Raw genomic sequence first — 12,742 nt, forward strand, 5'->3', positions numbered from 1 at the left:
AAGACCTACTAGGCATAATTAGTACAAAAACATCACATAAACTTCTTATGCTGTAGGCTAGAGGATTAAAAATACAAGTTGGGTGTTCTTTTTGGTTTGCTTTTTGTCGTGAGAAATGCCAATCAAATTAAACTTCTTTATTAAAAAAAAAAACCAAACAAAGCCAACAAAACAAACCAAAACCCCCACACAGAAAAATCCATAAAGAAAATACCCCATCCCATTCAAACTCCCAGATAGCATAGACTTGCAAGTCTTTACTAAATCAAACCATATTTTGCCAATAAAAGTGAGTGCCAGTTTTTTGTATTTTCACTTATCCAAACTATCCATATACATACTTTTTATTATTTAATTATTAAAAATTATATTGGGTGCTATCTTCCTTTTTTTGGGGGAAAGAAAGCTTTAAATACACAGAACAGGAAAATGGTTTATGATTCTACTTCTGGAATAAACCTTGAAGATTATTAGTCAGTACCTTATTATTTCATGGATTTCCTAGACTACTGCATTTTTCCCATGTCTCATCTCTGCCCGTGAGGTTCAGTGTTTACTGTTCTTGTTCATAGCTTGTGCAGAATAAATACTCCGTGGTGAGGACTTCTCTGTGTGCTTAACATTCCTGAACAGCTAGAGCTTTTAAAACCATATATTTTTGGCAAGAGATTGCATTAATTTTCTGTGTTTAAGTGTGAGTTCACATCTAAGAACAAAGAATGCAGAATTACAGAATGAAGAACTTTATTGTGGCCCACAGATCTCTGAAAATTGTTACTGCTTCCCAAAGTAATCAACTGAATCTGAGCTCTCACTGCAGTGTGGCTGTAAAGAAAAATATCATCACATGGTAATTTCTAATGTGTACAGGTATCTGCATGTGTATACACATAAAATGGTACTTGTAAATGTAAATATGTGTAAGCACATGTGTGTATGTGTATACGCACATCCTTGTTCGTATACTTCGGAGTATAGTGTAAGAACCAATAAATGAAACTAGTTTTCAAGACAAGTGTTTAAGAAAATGGGAAATTCTGTAAGACTGAGTAAAGACTTTGAAAAAAACCCCACCCTGATCTCTACTGAAAACCACTTTTGCTGTTCCTGCTTGCCCTGATGCTAATGGATATCATAATTATTTTATAATCTCTGAAATATGTTCAGAGTAGTCTTCTGATTTAAAATTAATCTTGCATGTAGGTGAATAGCACTGGAAGGGTCTTTAGAGTTATTTAAACATTATTCAAGATATTCTGTGTGGTCTACACTGAATTTTCTTTCCTTGTTACGTAGACCTTGACCAAAATTGCAGCATAAAAATAGCAAGTGGAAGTGTAGAAAAAAAAATAATTAAAACCTTTAGCTGATACAGGTATGCCATAAAAATCCTTGGTGTTGATGCAACAGTGAGGAGGCTTTGTTGTCAATTTTGTCAATGTCTGGGGAGATGTGTGTTTAAAGGACTGAAAGGCACATATCCCTTGGAGAGTCAGAGGTGTCTGTCTACTGTGATGATGATGAGTGAAAATGAAACCATGTACTTAAGTTGCTGCTGCCTGGGGTTAAATGCAACAGTAACTTAACTTTCTTCCCGGCTACAGGGTAGGTGTGTTGCTTAGTCAGCGTAACTGTTAAGTTTCAAGTCTTTTTATATGTGGTACCAAAACAAGTAGAACTGTTTGTTATTAACTGAATTAGGGCATGGATTTAGTGGTAGTTTGTACTGAGTAGTTGCTTGTGACTTGGTCTGGTCTTGCCTCAAGCTGGTAAACTTCCTGTGTTTGTATGTCTTGCCTACCCTTGATGAAACCATGAGTTAATCTGCAAATGTCTGGCCAACTCGTCTTTTGTCAAAGATCATCTGTTATGAGTGCAAAATCAGAAAGAAAATCTTGCAAGAAGAAAGCCTATTTGTAGTTTATTTACATTAAAGCTGCACAGTGTAAATTTGAAAGGTAACTATTTTTAATCAGGAAGCTCATGTCATACATTCTGCTGTGTACTTAGTTGAAATTATCCAGTAGTAATTAGCCAGATCGATAGCATCATATTGGCCATGCTTTACCATGTTGAATAGTGCAGTTCACAAGGACAGTATTTCAGTTATGTGACAAATTTTTATAGAGTGTCTAGACTGGGTTTTAAACTGTTCATAGTTTCACTTGACTTACAGTGACTGTATTTAGAATAATTTATGGAACCACTTCTGAATTCCTACTTGAGAAACCTCAGTATTGCTAAATGACTTTTTTATGTTGTGCAAACAACCCGGTTACTGTAAGCAACATGTAAATATTGAAAGACATATAATTTCTGTTTTATTTTTTATGACTTTATCTTTTGTTCAGTATATGTTTTCTCTCCGGACTTGCTTATCTTTGTGGATTGGAATGAAGACTTTTACTTGAATTTTTACTTGAATTTTGGAGGCCATTTTTACTTGAAAAGTTGGCTTTACATACTTTCCCCTCCCAGTAATAAATTTCTTAAGCTTAACTCCTTCAGAAAATTACAGTTCACTAGATTTCTGAAACACTGTAGTTTACATGTTGTTAAAATTTAGATTACTTGTTCCTAGCACAGAATACAAATTTGTTTGCTTTTTTCTTTCAGGAACAGTGTTTTTACTTATATATGTATTTAAAAACAGTCTTAGAATAATTCATATGTATGTATTAAGTTTCACGATCTGTCATTTCAGGCTGGATTCACGCTGTGCTCACATCTCAGGATTGTATGGCTTTTGGAGGAAACTTTTTGCACAACCTCAACATTGGCATGCAGCTCAGGTTAGTCTCAGTTCTTCCTATACTTTTTCCTCAGTCAGTAGGATATTCTTTTCATAGAGATTTTTCTTCATGTGCTTAACCAGGATCAAATTGGTACAGGCTCTCAGACAATAGTGGCATTTTCAGTTAGAATGTATCAAGCACATTCTCTTATTTGACTTCTGCAAAGTTTCAAAAGCAAAATGAAGGTTATGCAAGAATTTGAGTGAATAAAAGAAAAAAAAAAAGGAAGAAAAAACTTCTACTTTGGAGATTAGTATAAGTGAGTAAAACAAAACTAAGCAAGCCCAGGTGTGCGACACTGAGTTGAAATGAGCGTCCTCAAGTCAGCATTGCTCTAAGGGCAGCTGTATTTAGTTTTTGTCCAAGATGTAGAGCTGTCTTCTAAACATATTGTTTTTATTTATTACAGTGGAATCCTGATAAAATTCCATCTGTTAAAAGATCACACATTGGGTTTGTATCCTAGTTTTTTGAAGTCCAACTTTATTCTTAGAAGTGCCGCAGTCAAACTTGATAAGGTCAGAGCCTGAATGAGACCAGAGTTCAATCTTGTCTGTGGTCTTGTTGGGGTTTAACTATGTGGTACTTGACTTCTTTTATTTATTATGGCCATGGTTATTTTATTTTATTTTATTTTGGACATTGTGTCAATTTGAATGATTACATAGTTGAATAACAAATTTGATAATTAAAACATTCATGTTTTCCAATATTTGCATTTATTCAGGTGTTACGAAATGGAGAAGAGGCTAAAAACCCCGGATCTTTTCAAATTTCCTTTCTTTGAAGCCATCTGTTGGTTTGTGGCCAAAAACTTACTGGAAACATTGAAAGGTAATTTTTGTTTTGTTTTAAGAGATGCACTTGTATCTACTTTCATAATTCTTTTTCTTTTCATGGATAATGAAGAAAATTTTACTGCTGTTCTGTGAACAGAGGAGACTTTTTAAGCTGCAAAACTAGACTTGAATTACTTCTTTTTTGCCTTTTTTTGTAAAGTCACATCATTTTTTTATGAGATTTTAGTGAGTGCTGCAGTGTGACAGTTCTAGATCCAGCAGTTCTTGGTTTTCATAAATGATCTTTCTAAAAACTACTTTGATGATTAAAGCTAGTAATAACCAAGAGGTGATTAAAGGTAATAATGGGTAACTTGCACTGGACAGAAATGTTAGTGCATTTGATGGTGCGTGTAACTCACACCTCACAGCCTGCTGCTGGAACTTTTGAACTATTTTATTAGTGTTTTTCATCTAATGCTTATGCTGTATCCAGTCAATGAAAATATTCTAGATTATAAAGGCAGAGAATCTGAGATGCTTGTACATTGCAATTGTACTACCAACCAAATAGGATTAATGTGCCGTTATCTCACAAGACTTTTTAAAGGAAGATAGGAAACTTATTTCCATGGCGCCAGTTTTTCTCTCAGGCTTCCCTCATATCATTTAAGGTCTTAAAGTACCCTTTGAAAGCCTTTCCTTTGAGCAAGTGATTCTGTGAAATGATCCCACCAACTTGTATCTGTGGATTTCTTCTTGGTGGCTTCACAGCTGAGCAGAGAAATTTTCTTGCACTTCTACAATTTTCTTTGACTTTTTCAGTCACTGCCTGTTGTCCTCTGCTCTTGGTTGTGAAAAGAAAGGTATCTGTGAGGGCTTTTGTGGGAAAGATGCATCAGTTCCTAGGAGTTTGCTGTTCTTTTCCACACTTCCTCATCTATTCTTTAATTGCTATATTTGTACCCATGTATAATTGAGCTTGATAGAGTGTCTGTCTGACTTCACCTTCTTTTCCTCAAATATCTTGCCCTCTGCCTGCTCTATTTAATTTTAATAATATGATGTATTTCAAAGGACAGAAATCAACCTTCAGAGGAGGCTGCTGAATTCAGCTTCTGCTTTGAAAGAGATCAGAGTCTAACGTAACCTTTTTCTAATGTTCTAACAGTTACAAGTTATTGAAAATTATTCTCCTTTCAGCAAATGAAGACACTGAACAACCCTTGTTTCCAAAATGAGCATTTAAAGTTTCTGGTGAACCTAAAGCAACTCAGAAATCTCACCAAATAGAACAAACTTGGAGAAAATTTTTCCTTCCAAAAAGAAAGTATTTTTGTCTTGAAAGCTTGCTTTGATTGGCCTCAGTCCTGCATATTTAATGCTTACAAACTCATCAGAAGACACAGGAACTGTATTCCTGCTGGAAAAGCAGTGGAATATATATGTTTCTATATCACCTAGCTAACTATAAGCTGTGTCTGTTGGCCCCACTCTTCCCCCTCCCCTTTTTATCCCACGACTCCTTGAGTTCATAGGCTAGGAGCCTCTTGTGACTTAGGGGAGGAGTATGAAACTTATTCTCATGTTACATTTAATCTTTGGCTCAGCAGATGTTTGTTGCTGAACAATGCTATGACCTATAAACCCATTATAAAAAATGAAAATTGAGGTTTCCATGGCTAGAGTGAAGTTTATGTTGGGCTTTGGCATGAAGACTTATATGAATTAGGTGTTTTCTAGTCAGAATCCATTGTTTTATAAACAAGGGATGACACTGGTTTGGTTGTGTAAGGTAATGGTGATGTCCAGCCTCTAAATTATTGAGTGCATGGTTGTTGGCAGTACTTTATAAGAAATTCAGGTCAGTAAGCAAATACAAATCAATACAGCTTATCTTTCTGATTATTTTTATAAAAAGGTAACAGGGTCACAGACATACCAACTGAGTCAGCTAGTGGGCAAGAAGACTACTGCTGCAGCTCAAAGTCTGCCACTCCTTCTCATACCCTTTGAAAATTAGGAGGCCTTTGAGACATGAACAACTGTTTAGTAACAGAACTTCCCTTTTTCTGCCAGCATACTAATACATTATCCATAAGAACAGTGTTTTATTAGTGTATTCTTTTAAGGGAATAAAATGAGCCAAGTAGTTCTAGTGTTGATCCATTTGCTATTGAGAAGTGGAAATATTTGTCAGGAACATGAGGAGAGATTGTAATCTACTTTTGGCTGTTTATGGAGTATTTGTCTTTTCCCTTCTTTTTTCACCCCCATGAAGGAAAAGAGGTTGAAATTACTCGAGAGCACCAGCTTCCTTAAGAAGAGAAGCTTCTGTAGCAGAGTGGTTTCCACCTCATGTCCCCTTTGATTCTGGGAGGAAAAATGCAGTAAACTGTGTGAGGGAGAACTGTGATAATTGGAAAGGTTACAGAAAATGTTTGGGGAATGAAGTATGCTAGTGTGAGCCATTTGCAGAGTACGTATGGGAATAAGCGATACAAATTCTAATTTAGAGATACATCCCACATTCTTCCAGTCCCCTTTGACTAAAATATTTCCAATGAAATAAAAGTGATTTCTTTCTGTATTTTAGATCTGGGGTTTTCTTGTAATTGACCTTGAGTATGATGTAAACTAACCCTAATTCACACAAGAAGGTTTTATGTAGAATCACTTTAGTGTTGGATTTGGCTTTTGTTGTTGTTGTTACAGTATGCACATAAATACAGGATGTCATGTTTCATTTGCTTGCACAATTTTTCCTTTAATGTGCTGTTGCACAATGGCAACTTTATTGGCTGAAGGGTAGGTATCATTCTATTGTTTTCACTGTTTCTAAATTGGTTGCTGTATCCTTTTTAGAACTGAGGGAAGATGGTTTCCAGCCTCCAAGCTATTTAGTGCAAGGAGTGAAGGCTTTACTTACTGCTTTAAAATTATGGATGAAAAAAGAAGTAAGTATAAGTGATTATGTTTGGTTTTTTGTTGAACTCTGTTTTGATTTAGAACTAAGTGAAGATCTGTGCCCTTTTAAAGTTCAAGATTATTTTTATCTGTTAATGAGTATGGAAAAAGTCTATGGAGAGTATATACTGCTGATCTGGGGAAGAATCATCATGACAATTTTATATCCCATAATGCTAATAAAGTCTATTAGACCAATTAATAATCTCAAGTATTGTAGCTGATAGAGGTAGAATCTTGTTCACCTCAGGATGGGATAAGAATGCTAGAGGATAAGATGATAGGGTGGGGCTTTTTTCTAAGAAATGTGTTTATGTAGTCAATTAACCCTAGTCTGATGCAGTGGAGGGTGGAATGCCCTGATATTAGTCAATAATTTGGAAAGCACATTTCAACTACATCTGCTGAAAAGTCGATTTAGATTCAGACTGAGGAATATTGACTTCAGTTGAATACTGTCCTTGCTGAACATGGATTGACTCTTGTAAAATCATTAGTATGGCATCAATGCTGGCATTGCTGGTGCTGTTCTCTCCAGGAAAGCTTACCTGTTTTGGCACAGAACTGGATCTGGCCTAACCCCGTGTGTTTTTTCATGTGCCTGTGCTATTAGGCCCTCTTGGAACTGGTGCTTCAGGGAAGTGCTGTGTGCTGACAGGCAGTTGGGTTCTGACTGCGTTTGTTAATTCTAGTTTGTTGCTGGCCCTGATGACTTGAACTGGCTCTTTGAGGTCTCTTTGGTCTTTCTGCCCACAAGTCCTACTTTTAAGAGAACTTACTATGCAACACGTATGTTAATTGCACAATGCTGCATCGAACATTACGAGCTCTGTGGAAGTAAACATGAGGTACAAATGCAGAGCTGGTTATTTTATGTGGAATCTGCTGGGGTCCAGCCTGTGTAGCATTACTCATTCCAGATGAAGCTGTGCTGACTCTCTGAGTTGGTTCTCCAGTGTCTCTTGGTCTGCGCTGTTCTGGATCAAAGCTAGATAGTGAGCAGTGTAGCAGTATTTGCAGGATGTTGTGCCTAAGCTTCTAAACCACGTGTGAATCCAAGCTATCTCTGCATCTGGGGCATGGATAATAAGCAAGCCAGATAATAAGACTGCTGATAAGTGAGATCAAACATAGCCTATATAAATCCTTATTTTAATTTGAAATTGGATTGGAATTTCTTTTTTTCTAGATCGCTGTAGTATAGTATTGTAGCATTTGTGTACTGTCTAGTAGCTCATTAAGTAGTTTGATTAATACTGCATGTGGAATGTGATATGTTTTCTACTTTTCTGTGGAAGAAAAATCAATTGCACTTGCTGCATTCTGAATGATTACTAATGAGACCTGTGAGTATTCCCAAACCAGTGGCTGAACAGACTCATCAATTGTGAGGAAACTGCAGAGCATCAGTGATGTAGCCACAATGCTGTCTGCTGCCCACCAGCTATCATGTTTTGTACCTTGTGTTCATCTAGCTACTGCTTCATATGTGAGCTGATCTTTTCTTTGCAGCAGGCCATGTGTGTGATAGGATTGTAGTTGTATGCAGGTGAGGACAGGAGGAGCTTTGTACAGTGCTGTATGATCTGCTCATACTGGGGGTTTCAGACAGATTCTGAAAAAGAAATGACAAATGTCTACTCCTCACTTGAGAAGCCTACTTCTCAAGCCTACAGGAGGCTTCACATTTGTATCATGGAGTATGTCTTTTCAAGACATATAGAAGTTGTCTTAGAGAATTATATAACATTTACTAGAGAATTTCAAACTCATCTTCAGCAGGGTGGTGGTATCTTCATTGCTGCATTGTTTAAAAACTGCCAGAAATTAAAAGATGCTGAGGACAGAGGTTGAGTGCTACTAAAATTATTTTAGTTCTCATGTCTTGATTTGAATTCGGTTTGTGCAAGGCTTTCATCAGTGTGTGAGGACATACAATTGCTTTGGTGCAGGCCATCATTCTGCATTCTAACTGATACACACAGTAATGATGATGACCTGCCCAGTCATCTGAGCTCTTGAATTTTAGCTCTGACTTCCTTCCAACTTGCATAAGCAACAGGTCTCAGAGTCAGTTTTTAAGATGTTTGGTTCATGTACCAGTAAGATTATTTTGGGCAACTGTTTTGTGTTTTTAAAAAAGATATTGCTAGCTGTTGTGAAGGAAGAAAAAATCAGTGGGTTTTTTTTTTTTTTTGAGGAGGAGGAAGGTATGTGCACAAAAATTTTTATTTTTTGTGCGTATTTAAGTGTTGATGTACCTCATTGTCATGCTACTCTGCAAAGAGGATTGGATTAATTAGCCTACCAGGATTTTTTTTATCTATACCTCTTGTTTTAAGACAAGTTTCTTTTTCCTTTGTGTATTTCTGACACTTACAAAACCATTTCTTGAAGCTCTTGAATGAATCATAGCTTTCTTTCATTGTTTTCTTTACCTGCAGTTGACATCTGGCATACTTAGGCTGTTTTGTTGCTACTTGTTTCCCTAGAAAAAGAGAATTCCTCAGTCCCAAAGGCTGCATGTTTCTTTTCCAAGAAGATGCAGAGACAACTTAAAAACAAGTTATTTAATAATAATGATAATTTTTCAGACATGGCTTCTGAAGGTATTCATATCTCTCTGCTGCAGCTTAATTGAGAAAACTTTGGTGTAAATAGATAGCTTTTATCGTGACAAACAAGTGAGCTTGCCTGTGGAACTCACTTTGCTCAAGGAGTTACTATAAATCATACTGGCAAAATAACATGCTTCTGATATAAACTACATTTGCATTAGGAAGGCTTTTTAGTGTTTTTAAACTAGTTTTTGGGAGGATTCCATCAGTCACTTCCTCTTGAAGTCTTCATGAAAAGGAAGACCTTTGGGAGAGTGAAGTCCTTAAGCAGAAGGGATTGACTGATCCTAAAATGACCGGTAACTTGCTGGGAAAATTATGCAGTTTAGTGACAGAGATGCTGTGTTCTCAAGTGTGAATGTGTGGAGGTGATGCGTTCAAAGAATGAAGAATGGTAGATAATAGCAGCTGATTTAATTTTTCCTGTAGAATTAATGACACTGAAATGAATGATTATACCATGATTATACATTCATGTTGGGTTTTTTTTGGAGGGGGAGAAAGCATTTGTTTTAATCACTGAGGGGAAGCCAGGTTCAATGAAATGCACATACAGTATCGAATTGCTTCTAGCAATCATTTTGCTGCTGAATCTCATTTTTGAAATGTGGGTAACTGAAAGTGTTTGGGATGTTTTACCATTTAAATGGTTGATTAAAGGGATAGCAGAATTCATGTCAGTCATTCTGGTCTATGTGAGTGCTGTTTTGTCTGTTTAATTCTAACTAAAAGTGTTTTGAGATTTAAACATTTAAACTACATACAAAATATTAAACATATTTTTTACTAGATCTAACTGTAGAGCATTTGGAATTACTCAGATTGGTTGTGTGTGTATACATGAAATCTGTCTCTGATACGATTTCAGAGGATTAAAGGGAACATAAACTCTTATGGCTTTCTATATTTTGTTATAGGGACTGATTATTTTTTTTTTTAATTGCATTCTCCAACCTATTAGATTCTAAATAAGCTAAGAAGGTAATTTTTAAATATTACATTTTAAATATTACATTTTAAATATTACATTTTAAATATTACATTTTAAATATTACATAGGTCTAAAAATCTGCGTCTTGGTTACTGATGATTTTTCTTGATTTGCTCTTTAGATTAAATGTTTGCCATGGTGAAATTCCCTTAGTCTTTAGCTTTAAGTCTTTAGTTTCGAAGTCTGAATGTCTGAAGTATGAATGTCTGAAGTATGGCTCTATGCTGACCATGCTGAAGAAAAAAAAAGAAGCTGATTACTGTACTGAGGGTAAAAAAAAGTTGATTGTCAGTATGGCTTTGTATTACCTCTTCTTTGGATTCTTGGAGCCATTGAGGGATATCTGTTGCCTACTAGAACTAGGGCTGGAAGATTCTGTGTGTGTGTGTGTGTATCATCCTAGAAGTCTGCAGTCACTATTATAGAAATGAATCTATTTGGGATTTTTTTATTTTATTTTTTCCCCTGTAGATTTGTTTATTTCATATTATTTCTGATTTTATCTGAAAAAAATTAATTAAGTATCTTTTCTTCCCCCTTTGCATGCAGCTTGTAACAGAACATGCCTTTGAAATTCCAGACAACATTAGGCCTGGGCATCTCATCAAAGAGCTCTCTAAAGTGATTCGTTCTGTAGAGGTAAGAACAGAGGCAACCTACGTAAACCTGCAGAAAAAAATCTTTGAATCAGGGAACTCCACAGTAGTTATGCTTCTGATTGACTGTATTCACTTTTTAATTTATTAAACATTCATTTAATAATAGAAGATCAAGAGGAAAACTCTTGGGAATACTAAGCTATGGGTATTTCAGATAAAGAAAATGTATAGTGAGTGTTTATGGCTTTTTTTAAAATTATTTTTAAATTTTAATGGTTAAATTATTTATAGGTCAGTGTTTCTAAAATGTTCTCAGTTATAAATTCTTAAAATAATTACCATTAACGTGTTGTTAAAGACTTCAATTTGAAATTCTGTGCATATTCCTTTCTCCTACCCACTTGTTTGTTAGTTTTTGGTCCAGTTGTCATCTCTTTTGCTCCCTCATGTGTTTTGTGGCTGTTTGTTACATAGTCAGTGGGGATGTCTTTTCCCTTCCTTTTGTTTTTGATTGCTTGTACATACCAGTGTTTTGCTCCTTTATTCCTTAATGAATATTGATTCTTGGAAAATTCTCACATTTGTATGTGGAGAGAACAGATCTGAGATGTGACCTGTTGTGTACAATACAGGTCTACCCGATGCTGCCTGAACAAAAGCGTATGTTTTGGTGGTAGCTTTTGGTGTTAAGCACCACTGTTATGGAATAGCATAAAAGCCCCTAATGGGAAAGAGGTGCAATAGAACTAAGCTTTGTTCATCAAATCCAAGTGAAATATGTACTGTTTCTCCAAAAGGTCTAACAATTATTTGTATAATTTATATTTATTAGACGAACAAGAGGCAGCACTTAAATATGTGAATTTATTCCTCTGAGACTATTCTAAAATGTGTTTTTAATTACAGGAGGAAAACAGCAAACTAGTTAAAACTCAGGGAATTCTTGGTGTGTCTCCAACTTCACGATCTTCACATGAAACAGCTTCCCCTCACCACTCCAGACGAAGGGTGAGGAAGCTGCGAGACCATGCTACCAAAACTCCTTCTAATCTGGACATCCTGGAACTCCACACTAGGGAGGTACTGAAAAGGCTGGAGATGTCACCATGGGAGGAGGCAAGTGTTAAGCTGTGTGCAAGAAAAACAAAACTAGAGTAGGTTTCTAATCTCTGTTGATAAGGAATCACTTTAAAGATGCGTAAGAATACAGACTACGACTCTTTGTCATATGAAACATGGATAGATTTAGGTTTGATTTCTTTTGAGTTTTTCTGAGAGGAATATCTCTTTTCTGTGCTAATTTTTTTTGTGGAGGTTCCTGCAAAATATTGGTTCAGAGGATACCCTGACTCCACTACCCACTTCAAGTATAGTTTTTGAATTACTGTAGTCTGCTGTAGCCGTCAAGTGCTACTTTGAATCAATTATCTGAAGAAAGGAGCTTGCAAAGCCTTGATTTGGTGAGGCTCTGAGCCAGCCTGTTCTCTGTGTTTTTACATAGCTGTTTCTAGTAGTTACTGTAATTTGGTTAGCCTTGCTTTTTGTCATGTTCCTATTTCCTATGTGACAGTGCCTCCCTACCATTAAGCTTCAGGATACCTTTGGTATCTATAGTGGGGCCGTGGACTCTGTGGCTGTATTACAAAGATATCATAGAGCAAATGAGTGAAAAGTACTCTCTTGAAAAATACCTCTTTTCAGGTTTGATGACATTATTTCAAAGAACAGCAGCAGAAGTGGAAGAAGGGCTAAGAGAAGGGAAATAAGTAGCTTTATGAAAGCAAATAAGTAGCTTTTTGAGTATAAGCAATGCTGACAAATTTAGCTGGGAGAGGATGGACTTTCATAGTGGAGAAATACTGATTTGGGTCTTTAGATTGATCTTCATAAGGCATGGAACAAGAGACATTCATTTTAGCCCCCAAGGACAGGAAGCTGAATTTAAAATTTGCCACAAATAGTTAACTCATGCAGTTCATTGCTGCAAACAAAT

General features: G+C 36.0%; 1 protein-coding gene across 2 annotated transcripts in view; it reads left to right on the forward strand.

Annotated features, from left to right (window-relative positions):
• Positions 1–12,742, forward strand: part of KDM7A (lysine demethylase 7A) — a 66,031-nt gene that overhangs the window by 36,746 nt on the left and 16,543 nt on the right. For both annotated transcript variants that reach the window (XM_064654737.1, XM_064654738.1), the window contains exons 8-12: positions 2,705–2,792; positions 3,523–3,629; positions 6,440–6,531; positions 10,700–10,789; positions 11,656–11,865. In XM_064654737.1, the coding sequence (XP_064510807.1) occupies positions 2,705–2,792; positions 3,523–3,629; positions 6,440–6,531; positions 10,700–10,789; positions 11,656–11,865 (587 nt within the window). The remainder of the gene's footprint in view (positions 1–2,704; positions 2,793–3,522; positions 3,630–6,439; positions 6,532–10,699; positions 10,790–11,655; positions 11,866–12,742) is intronic.

Source organism: Pseudopipra pipra, chromosome 5 (assembly GCF_036250125.1).
Source record: "Pseudopipra pipra isolate bDixPip1 chromosome 5, bDixPip1.hap1, whole genome shotgun sequence".
Lineage (NCBI taxonomy): Eukaryota > Metazoa > Chordata > Aves > Passeriformes > Pipridae > Pseudopipra > Pseudopipra pipra.